This window comes from Phoxinus phoxinus (assembly GCF_949152265.1).
Source record: "Phoxinus phoxinus genome assembly, chromosome: 3".
Taxonomy (NCBI): domain Eukaryota; kingdom Metazoa; phylum Chordata; class Actinopteri; order Cypriniformes; family Leuciscidae; genus Phoxinus; species Phoxinus phoxinus.
This window is the reverse complement of record NC_136878.1, coordinates 45,693,497-45,718,751: the sequence shown is the minus strand read 5'-3', so window position 1 is coordinate 45,718,751 and position 25,255 is coordinate 45,693,497. Positions and strand designations below refer to the sequence as shown.

At 38.4% G+C, this 25,255-nt stretch overlaps 1 protein-coding gene across 2 annotated transcripts in view; it reads left to right on the top strand.

Annotated features, from left to right (window-relative positions):
* astn2 (astrotactin 2) overlaps positions 1–23,066 on the top strand; it is a 506,843-nt gene extending 483,777 nt beyond the window's left edge. For both annotated transcript variants that reach the window (XM_079606411.1, XM_079606410.1), the window contains 3 exons: positions 6,989–7,089; positions 10,890–11,073; positions 21,917–23,066. In XM_079606411.1, coding sequence (XP_079462537.1) covers positions 6,989–7,089; positions 10,890–11,073; positions 21,917–22,154 — 523 coding nt within the window. In that variant the 3' untranslated portion in view covers positions 22,155–23,066. The remainder of the gene's footprint in view (positions 1–6,988; positions 7,090–10,889; positions 11,074–21,916) is intronic.
* Positions 23,067–25,255: the final 2,189 nt, after the last annotated feature.

The following is a 25,255-nucleotide window of genomic DNA, read 5'->3' as shown; positions in this document are numbered from 1 at the left end:
GTATTACAAGTTTTTGAAATTGGTATGTTTCATTATGCAAATGAGGCATTATCTAATTAAATATGCGCAATTTTGCATATATTTTCGGTAGATAGATCTGAACATATGATAAAGCCAGGTGCAAAAAAAAATTTTTCATTTTCTTTACACACAAGATGAAAAAAGATGTTCAGATGGATTTCAGGATATATGCTTTCATTACCTAGGTAGGAAATCAAAATATACTGTCCATAGCCTTAAAAAATACATTTTCGCCATACATTTTTTAATTAAAATGTCACATAAATCAGGCCAGGGATGATTTATTAACAAATCCCTCTGAACATATCTTCAGAATACTGCTAAGTGTATAACTGGAGAGTTTGCTGTACATCGGTGCTACATAGGCTGAGATGTTTATACTGGAGAATGACAAAAAACTCATTTAGAAAAAACGGCATTTAAAAATATGTAAAAATGCATACTTTTTTAGTGGAAACAACTATTTACAGACACAATATCTTATCAAATTATTAGCAACAACAATACAAACCACCTAAATCACATCAACACTTATAAACACAGCATTTATGGCCTTCAACTAAACAGAAAAGCAGTCAGAAACACACATGATGCATCTGAACGAATCACGTTGTCAGAAATTGACATCAGCCAATGAGATTTCGCTTTTAGAGTTAAATGTCCATTGTACTTTCACGATTGGTTGCTGATAAAAAGGAAATTACCATATTTGGATGTGACAGCATTGTACAGGAGAGAGAGAGCTTTCTAAAGGTATATGAATATATGAAAAATATATATTAAGAACGCCAACTTTTGTTGAATTTAGGAGAAATCTACAGACTCAAACGGACGAAGTGTAGCAAAATAAAGACCTAAATGTGTATTTTGGACCTTTTTTCACCACAGGTCTGAAAGAAGACATGTTATTTAAAGACAAATGGCCCAAAATCTCAAAAATGACAAGTGAAAAAAAAAAAAAATGTTTTTGCCAGCGTGTCTCGCCTTAAGATGTTTTGAAATAATCTGAATTGAATAAAGCACTATAGAAATAAATGTGACCTGACTTTGCCACACCAGCATCTGTAATTGTCGTGACATCTTGTTTGTTCTCGAGATTAAATTGTGAGCAAATGGCGAGTTTTGCTGAAGTCTATGGGAAACCGCTATCCATCCATCTTACGTGCCTTTGAAAATATCTCAACAGTGTCTCAATCTGTGCTCATATGCCAAGAGCAACTCGTTTAACGCTGAACTATAGGTGCCAGAAATCAAAACAGCCATGAGCTGAGAAAAGCCAAACATACAGGAGTAACCAGAGAATGGTGAAAGTGAAGTGAGAAAAAGACAGATGTAGAGTGTGTCAGCCGGGCAGAAGGAGAGAGAGAGAGAGAGAGAGGGAGGGAGAGAGAGAGAGAGAGAGAGAGAGAGAGAGAGAGAGAGAGAGAGAGAGAGAGAGAGAGAGAGAGAGAGAGAGAGAGAGAGAGAGAGAGAGAGAGAGAGAGAGAGAGAGAGAGAGAGAGAGAGAGAGATCGTTCCTGAGGGGCGAAGGGGAATGTGTTTTGACATTCCCAGCGATGAGCCAGACCACTTCGCCTTTGTTCTCCTGGGTGATCTTTATCACTGCCAATTGTTCGCAGAGTTCCTCAGACTTGGATTTAAATGGCATGTGACATCCAGAGAGAGAAGCGAAGATAAGAAACATGAATAAAACTAAAGCATCAAAAAATAGCGTTTGAAAGTCTAAAGAGCTGCACACCATTTAGAGACACTTTTACAGATAAAGGTTCTTTATTCGCATCGGAGTTTCCAAAAATAACCTTTTACATCAATTTCCATTGAACAAAAGTTTCTTTATAGTGGAAAATGTTTTTTTAAGGCCCGTTTACAGCTATAACGATAACTATATTATACCCTCCACACTCGCGCACGCTAACACTGTTTATTATAAGTTTGTGCGGCAGAGATGATTGGTGGATGGATTCTAAAGGATGTATTCTGATTGGCTCTTTTATCGTTTTGAAAGTGGTTCCAGTTATATCGTTCCTTTGTGTCGTTGACGTTATAGTTGTGGTGTGGTGTGGTGTGGACATCCCTATTTTCATAAAATTAGAACGATTATTAAAGGGATAGTTCACTTTGAAATAATTTTTTGATATGTTTTATCTTACCTCAAGGGCATCCAAGATGTACAGTAGGTGTCTTTGTTTCCACAGTATTTTCAATTTTGATATTTTTAGGTTAAACCGTTCTTGTCTGTCAGTCATATCATGCAGGTCTATGGGGTACTCCTCAAAGAGCATACACAGAGAAGTCCAAATTAAACATGATTTAATGACTCGTAAATGTAAGTACACATTGATGGCCTAAGACACGAAACGAGCGGTTTGTGTGAGAAAACCAACAGTATTTATATCGTTTTTACCTCTTGTAATCACAGTCACGTCCAAGTACTCTGGACTGTCTGCGCAAGCGCCGAAAAAGCCCCGGAAATGATCTCTCGCGCGTGTACGTCACTCATTGTTTACACAGAGAGATTTTAGGTAAGACGGCTAATTAAAATGGTACAAATTTGCGCTTATCCGGGATGTTTAAACCATTGTAAAAGAAAACAATTGCGTATGCTCGCGCGAACTCATCCGGGAGTGGTTTCACAGTGAAAGGTAAAACTTCCGAAAACTCTGTGTAAACAATGAGTGACGTACACGCGTTTTTTTTTTTTTTTTTTAAGAATAGGGTCTGTTCTTTCTTCTGATATATTGCATGTTCAGTCGGGATGTAACGGTTCACAAAACTCATGGTTCGGTTCGGTTCGATACGTCACAGTGGTGTCACGGTTCGGTGAGTTTTCCTACATCTTGAAACTTTTAGTTTTATAAATGGGGGTAATCTTTGAAGGATGAACAAATAATGTTCTGGTCATCACATTAAAAATAACATTATAGGATAATATTTGAGTTTTGAAGTGCTGGAAAAAGATGTGTGAAGTACTTGAAAGCATTTCACTATTCCTGCCACACTTCCATGGTTACAGTGAGTGTTATTACATTACATCCATGGTGGTGAATGTTGCGATTTGTGGACCTAAAGCCTAAGGCACAATGTTTCTCCTGGTTTCCACATCAGCGCTGTTTGATCTAATAGAGATCTACGGTTAATAACGGAGAAATGTGAATGCTTCTCACTAGATCTCGCAGCGATGTTATTACTTCAGTGGCGAATTCAGTGGCTGTGTTGTAACAGTGTCGCTTGATCAAGACCGACTCGTGAAGCACTGACATTGGTCCAAACTGATGAACGGTTCATGAAGCACACAATAATGAGTAGCGCAGTTTCGTCCCGGTTGTTGGGCAACGTTGTGGCGTCAGCGCGACTGCTAACAACATTTTGGTCGTTCGGTTTGTAATGCGTACTGAACCGAAAGCCTCGTACCGAATGGTTCAATACGAATACGTGTATCGTTACACCCCTAATGTTCAGATATTCATAAAACAAAGTATTCTGGCGGCCATGACAATTTTGTGAAAATGACCAAAAATGCAGCTAAAGAAAAAAACAAAAAAACGCTGGTGATGAAAGAGTTAATATATCCTTTACCAACAATTGATTTTGGTTCTTTTGGAAACCAAAAATGGTTCTTCTATGTCATTGCTTCAAAGCCTTTATTTTTAAGAGCATACGGTAAAGTGAGAGCTAATTCGGAGTAGCCTACGTAAGCACAAAAAGTACTTTTGGCAGTTTTGCAAAACCTTAAACAGCCCAAAACAGCAACTAGTCTAGAGTTCCCCTTCTGAAGTCCTTAAACCAATCTACAAATTGTCTGATATAAAAAAATAAAATAAAATAAAAAACACTCCAATAGGCAACCACATAATTCAAACAATGTGATTGTTGAGCCCGTGTTGTTCTGATGAGATTGGCAGCGGATGGTGGCTGGCCTGCATTTGGAGTGATGTCTTTTGGTGAGGTTTAGGAAAGGAATGCCACACTCATTCGCTGAATAACAAGATCAGGCAAACTATGCAAGCCATGTATAAACAGACCGTATTACAAACAAAACAATCAGCTAGTGGTCATTGAAATATGGATTTCCAAACAAAGGAAGAGTCAAAGTGTCGAAACCTTGCCGTGTAAAGAAAATTCTCCTTGGAAGCAGGGAAAGGACATCTCTGGCATCCTCCCATTGTCTTATGCATAGTCAGAAAGCGTATCCATTTCATCGGATTCATCAGGGATGAATGTTATACAACAAAGCTGGAATGAGCAACCGGCGTCTCGGGTTGGATGCATGTGATGTTGGTTTATGGTATGACTGCATTTCTGGTAATGAAGGAATTTTAATAAAAAAATGTGTTTTGCAATTTAATCTGATGCTGGCACATTGCATATAAACGTGGAGAGTCTGCTTAATCTACTTAATGTATGTTTACAGTGCACTTGACGTACTGTACAGGACCAAGATTTGGAGCCATGCTGAGGTTATGAGTCAGCAACATTTAACAGCCTTTATTATTTAAGAATATAGGCAATGCTCAAGGGTGTTGGTTTGTGTTGCAACTGCAGCTGGGACTATATTCACAATACAGAATGATAAAATGACGATACAAGCAGTCCTGTGAATATTTGGTCCAGATCTATAATAGTGTCGAGCACATGTCTGAGCATTCAAAGGCAGTTAAAGAGGCCATATTATGCCCTTTCACAAAGTATTGGTTTTGGCTCTACTATGGGTTTCAAGCTTGAACATTGTTGCGGCTCCTCTCTTCCCAGTCTGTCAGTAACGCTCTGTTTACTTCCTGTCTCTATGAAGCCCCTCCTTCTGAAAAGCACACTGTGCTCTGATTGGTCGGCTGGAGCAGTGTGTTGTGATTGGTCGAGCGCTTCGAGTGTGTTTGGGAAATGTCCCGCCCCTTTACCATAACCACCAGTTTAACACTACTGACTAACTCAACCAGGCCCCGCCCCTTTATTCTGCATATTAATTATTTAAATGAGGAATATTGTGACGTGCTCGTTCCTGGAAGAAACTCAAGACTACAATGAAGGCGTTTCAGGAGTTCAGAAACATTGACTATGAAGAACTCTATATCAGCAACATTACCCACTAAAGAAAGATGAACATGGAAAAAAAGCATATAATAGGCCCTCTTTAAGATGTTTAAATATTGGTTGGCATTGATATTTCACTCTAAAAAATGCTGGGTTGTTTCAACCCAATTTTGGGTCAAATATGGACAAACCCAAACGTTGGGTTAAAAATGTAAAAAAATTATGTAAACATTGATGTAAACAGAGTTTTGTTCAAAGCAAGACTAAGTGATTGTCCAAATAATATATACAGTATTATTTATATATACTAGGGCTGTCACGATGTTAGATTTTTCACACCACGGTTATCGTGGCCAAAAGAATTCACGATATCGATATATTACGATATCTATAGAAACCTAGTCTGCTTTTTTTTTCCTTTCCACAGACTCAAAAATCATCAGCTGACCTGAGACTCTGTCTCTGGCTTTCTTTGAAGCTCCCTTTGAAATAAAAAGACAGAAAATACTGTCAAGTTCAACAGTGTGATGAATTAATATTAACATCAACACTGATACTTTAACCTGTTAACTTGCGTAACGTTACCCATATTTTAAGCTCTTAAACCTATCGTTGCACCAGCGCAAAAATAAATAAATAAATCAAGTGCAAAACAACATACAAAAGACGAATAAAGAAAACGAGGTAGGCTACTTAATAATCACCATTTATTTAAATATATTAACATAGAAACCCGCTGTTAACAGGTTAATGTCACATTTCCCATTCCATGACTAGTAAAATAATCACAACTTACTCTATGTAAAATGGCGAAATCCGCAGGGTGATGGATACAGAGATGGGTAAAAAGGTTGGTGGTGTTTCCCCCCTTCGCACTGACCGTAGCCCGACATATTCTGCAGATTGAGCTGTCTAAAGTGGCGTTTTCTTTGAAACCAAAAAACTCCCAAACTGGCAAGCTTACTTTCTTCGGGTGTGGAAAGAGCGTTTTACTCTCTCGGTCAGACGACACGGTTCTTCTCAGAATAACGGCGCGGGCGCGCGCTGCGTCTTCTTGTTTGATAGGTGTCAGCGGGTGCAATACTGCCACAGTGGCACCTGAGAGGTCAACGAGGTACTGGCGCTGGAGTATTTACGTGTCATCTTATCATAAGAGTCCTATTCATTTTAAATATTGTGGTTATCGCCAATACCTGTATATTGTCACACTCTAAATTAACACGATGTCGATAATTCATGCTTTGAATATCACGATTATCGTCAATACCGGTATATTGCGACAACCCTAATATATACTTTCTCAGGTGAAAAGTCTGACACACACACACACACACACACGCCAAACAGCATCTAAGTGTTATCACCTGTGGTGCAAAAACAAACCAAAAAATATTTGTCTTGCACAATAAATATTGGCTAAAAATAATAAGTAGACACAGTCGGCATCGGTGACCTCAGTGACCGCGTGTGATTACCAGCGGAGTCGGGCTGGTTAGTGCAGGGTGGTCTGAGAAAACGCTGAGCTGCAGCTTTAATGTGTTTTTTATTTGCCAAACGGAACTCCGTCATTAGAGGAAGTGGGAGTCCCATTTAAGCCGCTATTAGCCGTAATGACTGTTGTTTTTTTTCTTGCGTTTTTTTTGCTCGTCATGCACGCAATTTCCTAACGTAACAGAATCCACTGGAATCCCTGCCTGCGTGCTTTTATAGTGGTCTGTGGCTCATAAACAAGAACTCGTTCAGGGACACCTTTCGCTTGTAATGATTTTGTCGTAAGATTCCGTGTTTATGTTGCCGAAGCCCACAGTTATTTGGCTTACTTTGCTCTATTTGTTTATTGGTGTAAATGTTCCATGCAAATGTCTCAGTTACATGGAGCTTAAAAACAGAGATTAGGAAACACACTGAAGCAGTCTTTTCCTCACATCCTCTCTTCTAGGTTCACTCTTTATGCGGTGGACAGCCGTGGGAGTCGTTCGGACGTGAGTTTCGTGACCGTCCGCACGTCTTGTCCGATGGTGGACGACAGCAAAGCTGAAGGTACAGGGCCGCTCTCCTTCACTCCATCCACACGCGTGAATGAAGAGATTGAGGCGCGTGACATGCCATCATCGCACCCATCCGAGGTGGCAGCTCTTCATGTTTCGGTTTAGCATTACGTCATCCATAGTGGCTGGAGGATTTTACTCCAACTGAGTTCACAGGTCTTGTCAAAATCGATATCAAAGTCAAAATAGGATTACAGAAAGTTCACTCAAAGAAAAGGAAAAGTAGGACTTACCATGAAAGCCATTCAGTGTCCTTGTTACATGTACTTACCATAGTAAATTATGCATAATTACATGCAACTAACCCTCAACCAAATCATAGCCCTATATTAAGTGCATGCAGTTGCTTAATATTACTCATACTTAGATTTATAATTAGTGTAACAATTTATTTTAAGGTATCCGTGTTACAATGTAATTACACATTTAAGAACTGAGTAATAATAACATGTACTTACTATAGGGTTAGGCTATTAGTCAAGTCAAAGTTTATTTATGTAGCACAATTTATACAGCCGAACTTCCCAGCATGCTTTGCAAGGGACTGCATAAATTTAGGGATTAAAGTGTTATTTTATGTGTTTTTCAGTAAATGGAAATATGTTGTTAGTTAATGTTAGTGATTAATGTTCAGTTATGTTAGAAACTTAGAGGACTTTCTGTAATGTTTTTGAATGTTGTGGTTACCACTATGCAGAAGAGTGGCGACTGTGTTTAGGGTTGTGGGCACTCAGGATATACTTATATTGTATTAAACCTCACTCGCAGAACTGCATAAGTAATATTTAATATAACTCTGTAAAACCTGGTTTTAATTCAATAGAACAGTAGTAACATATAGCATTAGAAGTGATTGTAGAGTCAAATTAGCTCAAATTATAATGTTGGCGATTTTAGGCAGGACAAAAACTAACCTGACTAAACTTCATCTAGCAGGATTGACTAAATTAATTTAAGTTCATTCAACAAAATTTAACAAATCATTTCAAACAAATTCGATTTTGTTGGAAAAATGTAATTCAATTTCGTGAAAAGTTTTCCTTGATTTAATTAAGTTTGTTCAACAGCTTATTTTTTTGAGGGCAATGTGAATTACAAATCATTATGACACATGAACATGACAGACATAGGGAAGACATTTTTTTTTTTTTCAAACAGCCAACATTCATAAAATAATTACCTTTAAAAAAACAGATACACATGACTGATTATTAAAAGCAAGTGAATAAAAGTAGGTTTTCAGCCGTGACTTGAAAAATGATGTCAGGTGCAGATCTACCCTGAAAAGGCAAATTATTCTGTAAGGGTTAGTTGCATGTAATTATGCATCATTTATAGTTATTACTCCAGTAACTACATGTAACAATTACACTGTAAAATAAACTGTTACCTCATAAAGTGATGATGTGTTAAGAAACAATTAAAGCATGTTAGGAAATCTTATACTTCTGATTCTCTTGTGAAAATGAAGTGTTTAAGTGCATTGAATGTGCACATGTACACTCTAAAAAATGCTGGGTTGTTTTAACCCAATTTGGGGTCAAATATGGACAAATCCAAACATTGGATCAAAAATGCAATTTAAAATTTTTAACCCAATGGCTGGGTTTGTCCATATTTGACCCCAAATTGGGTTAAAACAACCCAGCATTTTTTAGAGTATAGCCTACTTAAATTACTGAAAGTATAATAGAAAGTGTATTTAAAGAGATTACACTCTCATGACACCTTCTTAACACACTTAAGTACACTTTTTAAAAAGTAATGTCAAAGTTCAGTCATCATGTTTTAGCAATCCTTTTAAACAAGTACACTTAAACACTAAAGCACATGTAAAGTTTTTGATTATAAATGTAACTAGATAATGCATTTGAAGTTAATTCAAAAGACGACAAAAGTAATTATGATTCTAATAAGTCCTACTTACAGTAATGGGTCAAAAACACTAAAGTTCAACTGCATTTAAAGGGCACCTATTATGACATTTAAAATGTTCCTAATATTGTTTTTGGAGTCCCCAACAACAGTTTTACATGTATGCAATGACAAAAAACACTTTTTTTGTCGTATAATATGCATTTATTTTTACCTGATTTGCTCACCGACTCCCAAATGATTCGTTCAACGACTCGTTTTTCCAAACACCTCCTTTGCGCGACGCTAATCTGCGATTGGTCAGATGACCCAGCAGTGTTTACAGTGATAATACTTATTTTTAACACGGAGTACAATGATGCTTTTATCAATTCAATTTTGTTATAATAATGATTATAGTCCACTGCTTTAGTTTGTAGTAAAAAACTAAAAATAAGATGAAGAATTTAATGTTATGTTAGCGAGCATATCCTAGAGTTCATATTGTAAAAGCACAATCAGTCTTTGTTTGCATTAGCCCGATGCATAAACATAACGGTTTTACAACAACAACAAAAAAAAATGCAGTTACGTTACGAGGTATTACTCTATTCTTTAAGACAACTCAGAAAACAATGACAAACACTTCACATATCTCAATACAATTGCCATTTTAGACCTAGAAGCTAAACGGTGCTTACACAACAAACAAAATAATTATTAAGCATGCTACATAAAACATAAAAGCAACAATTATTAATAACACTTACAGGTTGTGATACGGAGGAGGAAGCTGATGCAAATACACTTGGAACTGAATCTTCCTTCAATATCAGCCGGCTCGCGAATCCAAGTTTGATTGCATTTAAGTTGGTAAAGCAATCGTCTTCAAAATGGCGCGAACAAATACTTCACAAGGCTCGGACTATACTTCTGTGGTATAGTTGTATATATGAATTGTAGCCACTTAGTCTTCAAATGCTCCTCCTTGGGCAGATGAAAAAAGTTTGATTTTGAGCCGCACTTCAGAACACAGCGTCTCGTCGCCATGATGTTTCCCTGCTGGCCTTGGAGCGCAATAAGTGGGCGTATCGTATTCAAATAACTTGACAAGTTGACGTCATCTAGTCAGAGAAAAAGCTTCGGTCTTCTAACGATTCATAAAAATGACTCCGAGTCGACTCTTACTTTTGAAAGACAATAACTTTATATACGGTGCACTTTCATATTTCAAACTTTGCAGGATGTTTTTGTTCACTTAGATCTATGTTACACACTACATGAAAGGTACATTTCTAAATTCCATAATAGGTGCCCTTTAATAAAATAAAAAAGCTAATATGATTTAATTTAATTTAATTGATATTAAAAACATTGCATTCAGTTTGCACTTAAATATATTATCTCATACTAACAAGTACTGAAGATTTCACAAAACACTGCATAATTTCATTTGTCACCAAAGATGAAAGAACAGAAGATTTTCTTAAAATGTTTATTTGAATACTACACGCTAAAAAGTGCTGGGTTGTTTCAACCCAATTTTGGGTGAAAATCCAGCCATTTTTAAATTACATTTTTAACCCAACGTTTGGGTTTGTCCATATTTGACCCAAAATTGGGTTGAAACAACCCAGCATTTTTTAGAGTGTATTGAAGTTGTTTCTGCAACGGAATAACAAACTACAAAAGATAATTACGTAAAAAAATTCTCACAATTACAAGATATAAAATTGCAATTGCATGTGATAGAATTGTGAGATATAAACTCACAAATTTTCAGAAAAAAAATCTGACATTTTCTCAGACATTTTCTCTTGCAATTTTGAGAAAAAAGTCAGACTTGCCAGATTAAAATGTGCAATTACCTTTATTAATTTTTATCCAGTGCTGTGACAGTTCAGCTTTTGGACGTCAGACCTTCTTTCTCCTCCACAGAGATCGCAGATAAAGTGTATAACCTGTACAACGGCTACACCAGTGGGAAGGAGCAGCAGACGGCCTACAACACGCTGATGGAGATCTCCCCGCCACTGCTCTACCGCGTTCAGCATCACTACAACTCACACTACGAGAAGTTTGGAGACTTTGTGTGGAGAAGTGAGGATGAACTCGGACCCAGGTGAGCAAGAGAATGAACAAGCAATGCTGCAGTCTCTCTCTGCATCTTAAATACAATATCATCCGTTTTAATCAGATCTTAGAATATACTAAAGTGAATATACAAAGTCTTCGGATGCTTAATCGCATGTTACAGTTTTTTTCAATCGCTAACAAGCGCTTACCCATACTTCAGATATTTTTTCTAAACTCTTAACACAGACTCACACCTACAAAACACAATTGGCCAAATGGTTAATTTTCTTCTCAAAAACACATTTTGTTAAATATATACTAACTCTTCATTTCAAAATAGAACACATCTTTCTCTCCACACACTAACTTTACCAAAACACTGGAAATCTGACTCAAAATGAAATTATTCTGTCAAAGAATAACACTTGATTTCTTTTCACAAGGTACATGCAGTCAATCAAAGTACACCAGGTTTCAGAATACTGGCTATTCTTGACATTACAAAAACTGCATAGACTTTTATGTTTCAGTTTTACAGGTATTTGCATGCAAACCATTCAATCCACCGTTTTTACACTAAATGTCTTGGTTGGAAACTGTATGTCCACATGTACAGTAATGTTCTCATTCAAAAGCATTCCAGTAAAAAGCAAATCATTTTTTTTCCTTTTACTCTTTACTACAGGAAGTACAGTAGAAACACGGTATGATAGAACAGAAAAAGTTTTACAGTATTGCTTACAGTGAACAAAATATCCATGAAACACATAAGAGCATTCTGAACAAAAAAAACAACAACAGCAAAAAGCACAAAATTACTGTATCTAATCTCTGCGATCTTCAGGGTTAGGCCACATGTTTTCATCAACATCACATCTGATATTATCCAAGGCAATGCACCTGGGATAAAACCACTTGGTATGTTGGATCCACCCTTGGCAATCATGAACTGTGATGTCCCTGCACCAGCATCCATGGCTTCAACATCTGGACATCTGGTCATGTGGTTGATGGTCATAAACCGTCCACCTCCATGCAGAAAATAACTCCTCTCTGGGGTTGAGGAAAGGTGAATAGGGTGGAAGGAAGAGACTTACCAGTCTTGGGTGGACTTCAAACCATGTTGTTATTGCTTGCGAATGATGGAAAGCCACATTGTCCCAGGTAATTACAAAGGTCCTCATGTTTTCACCCTCCTGATCCTGCTCTGGACCCAGGCGCTGGTGGAGATCATTGAGAAAGGCAAGGATGCGCTCGGTATTATAGGGTCCACTGGCTCACTGCACCTCTCACTACATCTCTCACTGCACCTCTCACTGCACCTCTCACTGCATCTCTCACTGCACCTCTCACTGCATCTCTCACTGCATCTCTCACTGCACCTCTCACTGCATCTCTCACTGCACCTCTCACTGCACCTCTCACTGCATCTCTCACTGCACCTCTCACTACATCTCTCACTGCATCTCTCACTGCATCTCTCACTGCATCTCTCACTGCACCTCTCACTACATCTCTCACTACATCTCTCACTGCACCTCTCACTACATCTCTCACTACATCTCTCACTGCACCTCTCACTACATCTCTCACTGCACCTCTCACTGCACCTCTCACTGCATCTCTCACTGCACCTCTCACTACATCTCTCACTGCATCTCTCACTGCATCTCTCACTGCACCTCTCACTACATCTCTCACTGCATCTCTCACTGCACCTCTCACTACATCTCTCACTGCACCTCTCACTGCACCTCTCACTGCATCTCTCACTGCACCTCTCACTACATCTCTCACTGCACCTCTCACTGCATCTCTCACTGCACCTCTCACTACATCTCTCACTGCATCTCTCACTGCATCTCTCACTGCATCTCTCACTGCATCTCTCACTGCACCTCTCACTACATCTCTCACTGCACCTCTCACTACATCTCTCACTGCATCTCTCACTACATCTCTCACTGCATCTCTCACTGCATCTCTCACTGCACCTCTCACTGCATCTCTCACTGCATCTCTCACTGCATCTCTCACTGCATCTCTCACTGCACCTCTCACTACATCTCTCACTGCATCTCTCACTGCACCTCTCACTACATCTCTCACTGCATCTCTCACTGCACCTCTCACTACATCTCTCACTGCATCTCTCACTGCACCTCTCACTACATCTCTCACTGCATCTCTCACTGCATCTCTCACTACATCTCTCACTGCACCTCTCACTACATCTCTCACTGCATCTCTCACTGCATCTCTCACTGCATCTCTCACTGCATCTCTCACTGAACCTCTCACTGCACCTCTCACTGCATCTCTCACTGCATCTCTCACTGCATCTCTCACTGCACCTCTCACTGCATCTCTCACTGCATCTCTCACTGCACCTCTCACTGCACCTCTCACTGCATCTCTCACTGCATCTCTCACTGCACCTCTCACTGCATCTCTCACTGCACCTCTCACTGCATCTCTCACTGCATCTCTCACTGCATCTCTCACTGCACCTCTCACTGCATCTCTCACTGCATCTCTCACTGCATCTCTCACTGCATCTCTCACTGCATCTCTCACTGCATCTCTCACTGCATCTCTCACTGCATCTCTCACTGCACCTCTCACTGCATCTCTCACTGCATCTCTCACTGCATCTCTCACTGCATCTCTCACTGCATCTCTCACTGCACCTCTCACTGCATCTCTCACTGCATCTCTCACTGCATCTCTCACTGCACCTCTCACTGCATCTCTCACTGCATCTCTCACTGCACCTCTCACTGCATCTCTCACTGCACCTCTCACTGCATCTCTCACTGCATCTCTCACTGCATCTCTTACTGCACCTCTCACTGCATCTCTCACTGCATCTCTCACTGCATCTCTCACTGCACCTCTCACTGCATCTCTCACTGCATCTCTCACTGCACCTCTCACTGCATCTCTCACTGCATCTCTCACTGCATCTCTCACTGCATCTCTCACTGCATCTCTCACTGCATCTCTCACTGCATCTCTCACTGCATCTCTCACTGCATCTCTCACTGCACCTCTCACTGCATCTCTCACTGCACCTCTCACTGCATCTCTCACTGCACCTCTCACTGCATCTCTCACTGCATCTCTCACTGCATCTCTCACTGCACCTCTCACTGCATCTCTCACTGCATCTCTCACTGCATCTCTCACTGCATCTCTCACTGCATCTCTCACTACATCTCTCACTGCACCTCTCACTGCATCTCTCACTGCATCTCTCACTGCATCTCTCACTGCATCTCTCACTGCACCTCTCACTGCATCTCTCACTGCACCTCTCACTGCATCTCTCACTGCATCTCTCACTGCATCTCTCACTGCACCTCTCACTGCATCTCTCACTGCATCTCTCACTGCATCTCTCACTGCATCTCTCACTGCATCTCTCACTGCATCTCTCACTGCATCTCTCACTGCACCTCTCACTGCATCTCTCACTGCACCTCTCACTGCATCTCTCACTGCATCTCTCACTGCACCTCTCACTGCATCTCTCACTGCATCTCTCACTGCACCTCTCACTGCATCTCTCACTGCACCTCTCACTGCATCTCTCACTGCATCTCTCACTGCACCTCTCACTGCATCTCTCACTGCACCTCTCACTGCATCTCTCACTGCATCTCTCACTGCATCTCTCACTGGGCCGGCTCTTCTCACTGGGCCCCTTGCTCTTACTCTTCCTCTTCCAGACATTACAGTGTTTGTCTTTTTCTGTTTCTATTTCCAAAAACATCACTCCTCACAGTCCTTCTTTTACTGTATAAGTGTCAATGTAATAGAAAAAAAATAACCCCTGCCACTCTAAGCCAGTCTAAGCCAGACTGGAATCAGCTGTGGTTGGCCCAATTTACCCAACATAAATAAGCTCTGTGTCAATTATTCAATTGTTTGTTTGTTATCAGCTGAGATATATTGTTTTTGAACTGATCATTGCAGAAGCAGAGGTTTTTATACTGTATCTAAGGTTTGGAATATTGTTTTTGCTATTGTGGGATGTTGTGTGTTAACATTCGTAAATACTACAAAAACAAACCATAGTTTTGTTGGGAGGTATAGCTTGTCTGTTAAGAAAATTTAAGCATTATGGAAATGTGTTCACTGACTGCATATTGTTTGAAAACGACATGAAATGTGTGAATGGTATGGCCACAAAAGACCGATGCTGTGCTAATTGTGTTTAGAGTTTTGAAAATGTGACAACTGGCTGGACAAACGCTTGTTAGCGACTGAAAAAAACTGTAATTACAATTGCATAAAAATATTATACTTTATTTGGTAACACTTCATTTTACAGTGTCCTTGTTCCATAAGTTACATGTACTTACCAAAGTAATAACAGTAACAGTTAATTATGCATAATTACATGCAGAGGTGGAAAGTAACGGATTACATTTACTCGCGTTACTGTAATTGAGTAGTTTTTTTGTGTACTTCTACTTTTTTAAGTAGTTTTTAAAATCTGTAATTTTACTTTTACTTAAGTACGTTTTGTTTGAAGTATTGTAATTCGCTCCATTTTTAAATCATATCCGTTACTGAGTAAAAAATAAATAAAATAATAATTTACAAGGGGGAAAAAAAATCGCGCTCCGGAAACTACTACATTGATTGAAGGGCGGGAGAACCGTCTATGGCGAGAACAAACGCGCAAAAAAGGTGATGCAGACCCAGCTAAAAGTGAAACGCTGTCGAATTCTTATGAAGCGAACCATATGGGCAGTATGTGAATACTTTAGATGTAGGAAAAACGTGTGGTTGTCCTCGAGGATAGATATCCAATTTGCAAAAAATGTGGACGCAATGTGGCTGCAAAAGGAGGAAACATAGAACACCATCCATCCGTGCAGATAAAGGTATGTCCCGTTTGCAGAGTGAATCCCCGAATCCAAAATCCAAATGAAAATTCAATTTACATAACGCAGGTTCCACGTAAAACACGCAATGATGTAGGCTATATGAATAAATTGAAAGTAGAGCTGTGCAATAAATCGCGACATGGTCTCTGAATATTAAAGCGCAAAAAGACTGCTATGTAAATATGCTTGTTCTGCGTGCCTCTGTGTGAATGAGCTGCGTCGCGTCTGTAGCCTACTACATACTTAAGTATGCCTGATGCTCATTGTGTTTTCAGCGTCTCACAAACAATATGAGGACATGAAATAGGCTACATGAACATTTAGAGAGCTGCTCTGAGAGAACGCCTAATGAGCATTTTCATCATTTTATTTGAGAAAAACCATTGTCAAATACACTCTAAAACAGGTCTTCACTAGAACCCGTCAAAATAAAAGTTTAGTGTAACTAGGAGAAATTATGATAGAAATAGCCTACCGGTGTATTACTATTGTATGCCTACAATAGAACATACTTCTCAAAATAATAACAACAATAATTTGAATTTAAAAAAATGTAACATTATTTAAGGAATATCTTTTTTTGGGTCCATAGTTTAATTTAATAAATCTGTTCTGCAGAACTTTCCCCAAAAAATAAAAGGATAAAGTTTACATTCATTAGTATTAAATCATAAAAAGAAACATTCATTTTCTGAATAAAATACATTTCATGGAATTATTCTTAAACATTTTAATATATTATTAATGTTAAAAAGAGTTAATCTAATGGTCATTGGTCAGTTATTTAATTTAGTTAATTAGACATGTTTTATTGAAATTTTAATAAACAAAACAAACAAATAATTTTAAGTTTGTTATAATAAAAGCATTTGTTAAACCAAAAAACTGTTTTCATTCATTTAACTGTCATTTTTTTAACTGATGATAATAATAATAATAACAATAATTTAATGATACCGTTTATTTATTTATTAATTGATTAAAGGGATAGTTCACCCAAAAATTAAAATTAGCCCATGATTTATTCATCCTCAAGTCATCCTCAAGAGTTATATTAACAAATATCCTGCAGTGAATGGCCGTTTCTGTTTTGAAGTCCATAAAAGTGCATCTATCCATCATTAAAGTGCTCCTCACGGCTCCGGGGGGTTAATAAAGACCTTCTGAACCAGAGCGATGAATTTGTGTTAGAAAAATATCCATATTTAAAACTTTACAAAGTAGAATAACTAGCTTCCAGCCACACGAACATACAGATTCCACTTAAAGGGCACCTATTATGCAAAATTCACTTTTACATGATGTTTGAACATAAATGTGTGTTGGACTTATTTTACATCTTGTGAAAAGGGGCATAATAGGTGCTCTTTAAGTCTAAAGCACAATTTATGCGAGGAATGCGACGTACTGCTGATATTTACGCTATGCCATGACGCACTACGCTACTTCGACGTCATAAATTGCGTAAGTTGTGCTATAGACGCAAGTAGACTGCGTTTGGCCGGAAGCTAGAATTTTACTTTGTAACATGTTAAATATGGATTTTTTTTTCTTAAACTCATTGCTTTGCTTTAGAAGGCCTTTATTAACCCTGTATGGAGCACTTTTATGGTGAATAGAGGCACTTTAATGGACTTTTTAAATATAACTCTGAAAGAAGAATGTCATATACACCTAGGATGACTTGAGGGTCAATAAATCATGGGCTTATTTTCATTTTTGGGTGAACTATCCCTTTAACAGTAATATTTTCGGAGACATTGCCATACTGTGCAAATCTCATACCGTTACAACCCTACACGGGAGAGCCCCCCACCCCCGCTGTTAAAAAAGTAACTAAGTAACTTTTACTCTGAGTAAATTTTAAATGAGCTACTTTTTACTTTTACTTGAGTCGATTTTTAGACCGGTACTTTTACTTGTACTTAAGTAAAATTTCATTGAAGTAGTAGTACTTTTACTTGAGTACAATATTTTATTACTCTTTCCACCTCTGCTAACCCTCAACCAAATCCTAATCATATAACCCTATAATAAGTACATGTAGTTGCTTAATATTACTCAGTACATAAATAAATAATTACACTGTAACAATGACACCTAAAAAGTGTAACCCTTTATTTTAAGGTATCCATGTTACAGTGTAATTATGCATTTAAGTATTGTGTAATAATAATGATCATACTTACTATAGGGTTAGGATTAGGATCAGGTTATGGTTGAGGGTTAGTTGCATGTAATTACGCACAATTTATAGTTATTATAGTTATTACTCCAGTAACGTGTAACGTGTAACAAGGACACTGTAATATGAAGTATTACATATACAAATGTATTATATTTTCATTTATATTACATGCATTTTGCTGAACTTTCTTGTTTCATCCACTTAAGTACTTTATATATTTGAAATATATAGTGCATTGCCGAAAGTACAAGCTTTTATGATAAACTAAAATAACCTTCAATGTAATTTCTAATTAAACAGATATATATATATATATTCATAATTACACATTTGTAATGAAGTTGCAATTTAGTGAATTTAAAATTGAAATGTAATTTCAAACAACACACTACAGTTAAAAATATAATCAAGTGCTTGTTAGTTACATCAAAATAAGTGTGCTTTTTAAAAATATGATGCTTTAAAACACACTTTAAAGTAAAAGTTTAATTTTGACTAAAGTGTACTTTAGTGTCATGGTCATGAAAGTGTACTCTCAGTACACTTAAGTGGCCTTTTATGTAATTAATATTATATTGTATGCATGAAATGTACTTTTTAGATTTGAAGTAAACTACAAGTGCACATTCAATACACTTAAGTGCAGTTATTCACAAGGGGAACTACACCTGTATGAACTGATTTGATACACTTACCCGTATTTCCCGGAGTGTAAGTCGCATCAGTCAAAAAATACGTCATGAAGAGGAAAAAAACATATATAAGTCGCACTGGACTATAAGTCGCATTTATTTAGACATTTATTTCACAAAATCCAAGACCAAGAACAGACATTTAATCTGGAAAGGCAAGTTATTCAACTCCACAACAGCACACAGAACAACAGCTGAATAGTGTCCGGTGTGTTAGCGTAACACATTAACAGTTATTCAGCTGCACAATAGCATAAAGAACATATACCTGAGGCTGAATAGGCTAAATTAACATTAGCCAGCGAGTCCAACAAGTTACCGGTCAGCAAGTTCACCAAGCTCCCGATCTCACTCCTCAACACTGAACACATTGAGTTCTTCCTCGGTGTCGCTTCTGAACAACTCCGCTAACTAGAGCGCCCTCTCGCGGCTGTAGACGGTAATGTTTTCTCTTGGTTCATCTCAGTCCGTATGAATTCATTTTGATATATAAGTCGCACCTGACTATAAGTCGCAGGACCAGCCGAACAATGAAAAAAAGTGCAACTTATAGTCCGAAAAATACGGTAAATTACTTTTGTTTTTTTGATTGAAGAAATTCTCAAATGACTCTTCGGACTGAAGAGGCTACTTGAGTGTTGTTTGAGAATGTGTATGTTTTTATGGAACGGCCTGGGCCGGGTTTCCCGATAACGATGTATCTCAGCTCTTAAGAGCGCTCTCTACGTGCAAGGTTTCGAACGCTCGCGGCAATTCCACGCGCGTTTCCCAAAAATGCACTTAACATGAACGCGCGAGAACGCGTTCTACGTGCTACTTAAGAGCCGCTGTCCATTTGCGAAGTGCTGAAATATAACCTTATATGGATTCCTATTCTGAACGTTTAACCTAATAATCGTCATTTGTTGTGGATTAGCAATCAAGACAAGTCTATATAAAGCACCCACAGGCGGAGGCACTTACAAAATGGCAAAAAAAAATAATAGATACCTTTCAAAAAGATTACATTAAAGAGTGCCCTATAAAGAGTGATTAAAGAGTGAGGAAGATGAAGAGGTGGAGGAGGTGGAAGAGGAGGACGACGACTAAGATGGCATGGGATATGATGGCCAACCAAGAAATCGCCAATACATGGCTGGTTTTCGTGCACGTCATTGACAGATTTTTTTGAATTCATCCCTATTTTGCCCAGTCTTTGAAGCATATTTTCCACATTACTTCTTTTATATATTTTTTTGTTAATTCATTTAATTTAGGTGTGTATTTCTATCTTTTTCTTCCCTTTTTAATTATTTCATTTATAAATTCATGTAGGCTAAACAAAAAACGAGTAAAATGAAGTGTACAATAAAGTAGCCTACAATCAAAACATTATTATATTACTTACGTTGCAATGTGTTAAATCTAGATAAAAGTGTAATCTGCCGGTTGTCCTGCAGGTGACCTCATAAATCTGTCTTCTTACGATGCACTTGGGGATGTACGATTACTCCAGAGCACTCGTAGTTCTACGAAGATTTTCAAGTGCTACTTAAGCTACGATGCTTTTGGGAAACAGACCGTAATATTAAGATCAGTCGTACGATCGTTTTTACGGTCAACTTAGGCTTACGATGCTTTTGGGAAACGCAGCCCTGTATATTATTAAGCAAAACACGAAGAGGAAGTGTGCGCCGTCCCTCACACGGGCCCCTGGTTTGAGGCCATCAGAAGGTTGCCATCCTAAACTCTCTGTGAATGTTTGTGTAATCTGTTCGCTGGCAGAACTAGCCAGAGGAATGAAGCAGAGACCACCAATTACAGCTCGCTTTCCCTTTGTGTAAGGATCCAATAATCTTTATGAATATCAACACAGGCTTTGCATTATGATTCAATATTTGTGGAGCAGTAAGTAATGATTGTCCTAAAACAGGGCACATGTTTCATAAAAATTACTTCAAAACACATTTTCATCATATTTTGAGTTAAAGATAAAAAATATAAATGCTGAGCAGACACAATTTTATAATGGACTGTGTAGTTTTACCACATTCAAATATTTATGTCTTTCACCAAGCCCATTGTATCCATTAATGAAATTGTATTAATAATGGCATTTTATTATATATGTATAGTATAAATTTAAAGATTAATATATTCTAATTATGTCAAGATTACAAAAAGCGCATATTTTTTTTATCTCGTTGTATCTCAGAAATTACCGCACTAATAATGCCCTGAATGTTGCCAAACTTCTACAGTAGTACAAAGGTTCTGCACTCATAAAACGAGGCATTGTAAAGTTTGTAAGTACATCAGGAGTTTATTTAAATAACACTTGCCTGGCGGCTTATGCTAACGCTAACCCGGACGTCTAGGTCACTTCCGTGAGTTGGGAAAAGCTTGTAAAAGTCCTGCGCGGTGTTGGTGAAAAAGATATACCAAAAAATTTGTATAATATTTCCCGAAGTGTTGACACCTTAGTGTTAACTAATAGTTGTTGCAAACTGGTACTACCAACAAAATATTAGTGCATTCCTGGAACTGGTTGTTACACTACATCCTTATGCATCGCTTTCTGCCAGGACTTTTACGGGCTTTTCCCAACTCACAGAAGTGACCTCGACGTCCGGGTTAGCGTTAGCATAAGCCGTCAGGCAAGTGTTATTTAAATAAACTCCTGATGTACTTACAAACTTCCCAATGCCTCATTTCATGAGTACATAACCTATTTGTACTACTCTAGAAGTTTGGCAACATTCAGGGCATTATTAGTGAGGTAATTTACCAGATACAACATTCTGATCCATTAGCGCCTGCACTAAACCATTCAGCTGATATCTCTAAATAAGCTCTAACTTTAATAATGTTCGACCAAGGGAACAGAAGCTTATGGGGTCGAGGTCATGGTGCAAAGGTCCCTATTGAAATTACTCCGAACCATCCCTTTAAGTCAATTACACTAACTGAGGTTGCAGCAATGCATGAACATGGCCATCCCAGGCTTGGAAATACAGTTCTTGACTGTGTTGAGCAAAGCTTTTCAGGTTCTGTCATGTATTATTTCCAATGATCCTGGCTTGAACTCGACTCACACACACACTGGTTCGTCTCTCTCTCTGTCCCACACAGGAAGGCTCATCTGATCCTGAGACGGACGGATCGGATCAGTCTGTTCTGTCGCTCGTTGCTCCGCAGCGGCTTCATCCAGAGCCGAACCGAGAGCGTCCCGTACATGCTGTGCCGCAGTGACGACACGAGACCCGGCGGCACTCTATGGCACAGTTCACTTCACGAAACCCGGCTAGCCTGTCTGGAGAAAGTCATATCAGTGCAGCGCAACATATACGGAAAGTCAAAATTACGATGAGACTTGACCTTCTCTCTTATGGTCTCACGCTTGGCTGGTCTTTTTTTTAAAAATCCAAATGACTTTGAGACTGTGAGAGGAGGCTTTGTTTGTTGCTTTTCTTTTCCTTTTGGAGCTTTCCAAATGCAGAGCCTCGGAATGATTTATTTTAATTTGTGTGTGTGTGTGTGTGTGTATGTCTCTTGCAAGGACATCACTACTGATGGACTATTTATGAATGTAAGAATTCAACTGCATGGTGCTGCAGATCTCCAAACCAGGTTCCCTGATACTCATTTTGCAAACATATCTCTTGGAATACTTAGCCAAGCAAAGACGAGAACATGATCTCTCGGTGGTTTTCCTTCTTTTCTATTCAAGTCTATTGATCTTTTTATAGTTTTGCCACAATTAATTGAGAGAACTGACTAAGAATATTGTCAGGGTCACAAAAAAACGCTTTTGAGAACAAGTATAGTCCTGTCGTTCACACATATTATATTTAGCCGAAAGAATGTTCCTTTTACAGTGTCCAAAGAAATGAAAGGCCAATCAGACAAACAGATTTCATCAAAGTGAATCATCTAATGTATTTGGCAAAGGGATGTGGTACGAAAGAAAGCAGAATTGTGCAGAACTATTCTGTAAATGATTGTCTGGGAACAATGTGTGTTTGTTGAAAACACAGTTGAAGGAATGGCAAGAACTTCGCCTCAACACATTTTCAGTAAGTAAGTTGCTATATTCCATGCTATATTCATTGTGATAGTTAATTATACTATTGTACATACAATTGTAAATGCAGTATGTAATAAGTGAATATGATTTTTGTGTGTGGGGGGTGGGGGGAAAGGGTCTATTAAATATGTATATAGAATCTCAAGAAGTTTTCTCAGTTTTATCTCAAATATGTGAAGGATCAATTAAATATTGAAAAATAAAAACCTGTTACACTACCTCACGGCAATCTGTGTTGTAGAACACAACACCTGCTGAAGATGAAGTGGAAAACTCAAATTACACCGTTCAGAAGTTAAAATATCCAAAATATCCTTGTTTGCAGCATTTTGAGATAGTTGTCTATGAGTTCCTTGGTTGCCTTAAAGGGATAGTACACCCAAAAACGAAAATTATGTCATAATCTATACTCACCTTCATGTTGTTACAAACCTGTTCAAGTTTCTTTCTTCTGTCATACACAAAAGAAGATATTTTGAAGAATGTTGGTAACCAGACAGTTGATGGACCCCATTGACTTCCATAGTAGGAAAAAAATACTACATGGAAGTCAATGCTGGGTGCCATCACCTTTACCCTTTAAGTGGTAAGACTGGTTCTCAGTGCCATTGGTCCACCGTCATTGAGAGAGAAGTCAAATGTGTAAAGCATACAAGACAACCAAAGGTTTTAAAGGACTTGAGGACTGACCAATGAGTCCGTGTCGAGAATAAAAGCGAGAAATGAAGTCAAGACGGCTGTTATCTGAGCATCTTACATTTTCATTACAACATGAGCCGTCAGGAATGAAGAAGCAATCAGCATGATTGACAAATGGTAACTGCTTTGTTTAAGGTTTGTATATATGCAGTTCCTCCTTTCGAATGACAAATATAGACTATTGATTCCTGCTGATACAGTTATTTCCATACATTCAAGTGCAGAACACATAGTTGGGAGTCGGATGTAGTTCTTGTGGTGTGTTCAAGCATTGGTTTTTCGGCGCTAGTTCTTTGTTGTCGGCTTGGTGTGTCACGGCCTTACGTCTGGAATAAGCATAAACACAATACAGGTACATATGCACAACTTAACATGCAAAACATAATGTACTTGGTCAATACCACATATTGAATCATTTGAAATCTCTCAATGCGACTGGTACGATTGTCTGATTGCCACAACAGCAGCATACATAATACATATCTGAGAGTTCAGGGATATTTTGCTTACTGTAGATGGTGTCTTCCATGTACAATGACCTCCTGTACCCTGTGTGAAACCCTATAGGGTCCTGTTTATTTATAACTTCCAATTATTAGTTCATGTCTTCATTTGAAGGACACACATTTTGATCAGGGTACTTCAGGAAAGCAAAAGGGTTGAAGAAATTTTGTAACCAACTGAACTCAACTTAGCATTGTTTCTTCTAAATCCCTTTACCTTCCTAAGCCTTTTGACTTAAGTTGAACTAAAGTGACTTAACATGTAAATAGCATGCTAAATAGTAGAGGTGTAATGGTAAACATAAGCGTACTGAAATGCACAATATTGTTTATATCGAAATACTTTGATGGTGCCGAACACACAGAGCTGGATAAGTGCACGATCCAACATGCTTTATATTAAGTGTTTAAAAACTAAATCATAACCCTGCATGCATGGCTTGCCCAACACATAATGTGTTGTTTAATGCATCTTACGGTTGTAAACATACCTGTAAATGTTACAATGCATGCAAGTATTTCCATTTCAGTGCGTGCATGCATGCATGCCCATCCGTGTAAGAATGGGAGTACAATAAATGTAAAACATTTTGCTAACATATTTTGCATCCAAAGTGTAACTGCTTCGAATCTCTTCCACCAGTATGAACAGCAGCATAAACTGAAGTTGATGTTGCTTCTGACTGAAGCAATATTGACAGACTGACATTTTTTGTTCAGTAACCCACTGTTAAAGCAAACACAAAACATGGTTTGCCTTTGTTTTCCTCTACTGTACTGAAAACATACAGAAACTTGACATCCCAAACCGCTGTTTTCCGTGTACCATTACACCCCGACTGAAAGGCAGTCCCCCATATGCATGTAGTGAATCCAGCAGAACTACCCTTTAGTTATTAGCAAGCATGGGGCAGGAACACTTTATGGTTTTAGTTAACATTTTTTTGTACAAACCTCACGGGATATGACTGGGAGATCCACATCCATCAAAGAGGCCAATGTGAGACTCTCTTAAATTCAGTAACTAGATGTGAGGAGGCAATCGTTTTAAAGACACAGCAGATTTGTCACAGGAGAGAGGTAAGGATAGCGTTGTGATCGATCCAACCCGATCTCACGGCAATTCGTACGAATTTTACGAGGTGGCTAATTCGTACCAATTCATACGACCTCACTCGTACG